The following is a 2,592-nucleotide window of genomic DNA, read 5'->3' as shown; positions in this document are numbered from 1 at the left end:
GGCGGGCACGTGGTGGTCTTGGGGAGAAGCATCGTCGACCGGAGGGGCAGCGTCGCCGGGGAGCAGCTTCGTCGTCTGGAAGGGCAGCGTCGCCAGGCAGCAGCCTCCTCGTCTGGGAGCAGCCTGTCTTCGGGAGTGGCGTTGTCCTCGGGAGCGGCATCATCGTCCGGAGCTGCTTAGTCGCTGGGGAGCGGCCTCGTCATCGGGAGCGGCTTCTTCCTCTGGAGCGGCCTCTTCCTCCAGAGCGGCCCCATGGTCAGGAGCGGTTGCGTCGCTGGGGAGCGGCCGCGTCAGAGAGCAGCGCCACCGGGAAGGGTCTTCGTCAGGTAGGGTAGTCTTCGGGGCCAGCGTCGTCGTCGGGAACGGGCCTTGCCGCTGGGGATCAGTCTCGCCCCGAGGAGCAGCCTCGCCACTGCGGAGGGTGGTGGCCACCAGGGGGAGGGTCGTAGCTGCCGGGAAGGAGCGGCGCCCCCAGGGAGCGGGCTCCCCCGGTAGGGTCGTTGCTCGGGGCAGGGAGGGTTGTCGCCCACCGCCATGGAGGGTCTATGCTCGCCGCGGGGGAGGGTCGTCGCCGCCGGCGAGATGCCTCGCGGTCGGGAAGGGGCCGTGCCTGGTGTCAGGAAAGAGCTTCCCCGCGGGTGAGCCTGTGGCGCCTGGATTGGCCTCTCCCGTGGTCGGGAAGGGAGGGGCCTCGCTCGCCGTCTGGAATGTGTCTAGCCATGGGGACCTGCCTCGCTGGGTAGGATCGTCGCTCTCTGTCGGGTAGGGTCGTTGCTGTTGAGAAGCGACCACGCCGCCAGGAAGGGGCCGCTCTGCCAGTGAGCGTCCTCGCCGGGTAGGGTGGTCGCTGGTAGCCGTGGAGTAGGGGCTTTGCCCGCAGTCTGGAAGGGGCCTCACAGTCAGGAAGCGGCGCCGCAGGGGAGCAGCAGCGCCTCCAGGGAGCGGCCTCGCAGGGGAAGGTCGTCGCCGCCGGGGAGGGTCCTCGCCAGGAAGGGGCCACGCTGCTGGGGAGCAGCCTCACGGGGTAGGATCATTGCTTGCCGCCGGGGAGGGTCGCCGCCCGTCTCCGGGATGGGGCTGCGCCGCGGTGGAGTGGCCTTGTCTGGTAGGGTGGTTGCTTCTAGTCGGGAAGGGGCCTCGCCTGCCCTGGGGTAGGGGCCTTGCCTGCTGTCTGGAAGGGGCCTCGCCATCCGGAAGCGGCGCCACAGGGGAGCAGCAGCGCCATCAGGGAGAGGCCTAGCTGGGGAGGGTCATCGCCCCGGGGAAGGAGCAGAGTCCTCAGGGAGTGGCCTCGCCATGTAGGGTGGTCGCCCGCCACCAGGAAGGGGCCTCACCAGGCTTCGGGAAGGGGCCTCGCTGCTGGGGAGCGGGCCCTGCCTGGGAGCAGCCTCCCGGCTTAGGGACCTCGCCCGCCCTGGGGAACGGGCCTCGCCCACCGTCGGGAATGGGCTCTCTGGGTAGGGTCTTCGCTGGTAGTCGGGAAGGGGCCTCGCCTGCCACCAGGAAGGGGTCTCGCTGCAGGGGAGCCGCCTGGCTGGGTAGCATCTTCACTGGTGTAGGGTCATCGCTGTCCTGGAGTGGTCTCACTGCCAGGAAGCGGCCTCACTGCCGGCAAAGGGCCTCTCCGCCTGCAAGGTTTCACGCCTCCGGGGAGTGGCCTCGCTGGGTAGGGTCATAGCTTGTAGTTGGGAAGGGGCCTTCCCCGCAGTCAGGAAGGGGCCTCACAGCTGGGAAGTGGCGCTGCAGGGGAGCGGCGCCTCGGGGAGCGGCCTCGCAGGGGAGGGTCGTCGCCCGCCGCCGTGAAGCAGCTTCGCCAGGTAGGGTAATGGCTCCTAGTTGGGAAGGGGCCTCGCCGCTGGGAAGGGCCTTGCCCTCTGTTGGGTAGGATTATTGCTCGCTGTCGGGTAGGGTCATCGCTGTCCAGAAGGGGCCTCTCAGTTGGGAAGCGGCGTCTCAACCGAGCAGCAGCGCTGCCAGTAAGCGGCCTCGCAGGGGAGTGTCGCTGCCGCCAGGGAGGGCCATCACTCGCCTTTGGGTAGGGTTTTCGCCGCCCTGTAGGGGCTTCACCGCCTTGAAGGGGCCACACCACAGGGAAAGGGCCGCTCCGCCAGGGAGCAGGCTCGCCGGTAGGGTCGTCATTCGCCCTCAGGTAGGGTCATCACCCGCCCTCCGGAAGGGGGTCTCACCGCCTGGGAGTGGCCTCGCTGGGTAGGATCCTCACTCGCAGTCCTGTAGGGTCGTCATCGTGAAGTGGTCTCACCACTGGGAAGCGGCCTCACTGCAGGAAAAAGGCCTCGCTGCCTGGAAGGGGCCACGCCTCCTGGTCCCATGCCTGGGAAGGTCATCGCTGGCCATCGGGTAGGGTCGTCGCCATCTGGAGCGGCCTCACCATCGGGGAGCGGCACCGCCGGGTAGGGTCCTCATTGGCTAGGAGTATTGTCCAGAGCGTTGTGGTTGGGTAGCGGAGTTGGGAGCGGCGTTGTCCAGAGCAGCGGCATTGGGCTCGGTGTTCTCATTGCCTCTTTGTAAGAGAGGGCCCCAACTGGTTGGTTTGATTTTTGATGCTTGGCGTGAAATAAAGCTTTTCTCGAC

At 68.1% G+C, this 2,592-nt stretch overlaps 1 protein-coding gene across 1 annotated transcript; it reads right to left on the bottom strand.

Annotated features, from left to right (window-relative positions):
• Positions 1-543: 543 nt before the first annotated feature.
• On the bottom strand, positions 544-2,345 carry LOC123936382 (proline-rich protein 2-like). The gene is made up of 4 exons (XM_045996969.1): positions 2,261-2,345; positions 1,726-2,070; positions 1,437-1,586; positions 544-881 (listed from the first exon to the last, which is right to left on the bottom strand). Exons 1-4 carry the CDS (start codon positions 2,343-2,345, stop codon positions 544-546), a joined length of 918 nt encoding a protein of 305 aa, XP_045852925.1.
• Between the last annotated feature and the right edge of the window lie 247 nt (positions 2,346-2,592).

Source organism: Meles meles, unplaced genomic scaffold (genome assembly GCF_922984935.1).
Source record: "Meles meles unplaced genomic scaffold, mMelMel3.1 paternal haplotype, whole genome shotgun sequence".
NCBI classification, from domain to species: Eukaryota; Metazoa; Chordata; class Mammalia; order Carnivora; family Mustelidae; genus Meles; species Meles meles.
The sequence above is the reverse complement of the archived record's forward strand: the minus strand, read 5'-3'. Positions and strand labels throughout refer to the sequence as shown.

What these genes read in the sequence shown, in the direction of transcription:
- LOC123936382 (XM_045996969.1), bottom strand. Translation starts at nt 2,345, where the DNA reads ATGACCTTCCCAGGCATGGGACCAGGAGGCGTGGCCCCTTCCAGGCAG. An exon ending in TGCAGCGCCACTTCCCAGCT is followed by an intron (nt 1,587 to 1,725) that starts GTGAGGCCCCTT and finishes GCTTCCTGGCAG; the next exon opens with TGAGACCACTCCAGGACAGC. An exon ending in CAGAGAGCCCATTCCCGACG is followed by an intron (nt 882 to 1,436) that starts GTGGGCGAGGCC and finishes GGCCCCTTCCAG; the next exon opens with ACTGCGGGCAAAGCCCCTAC.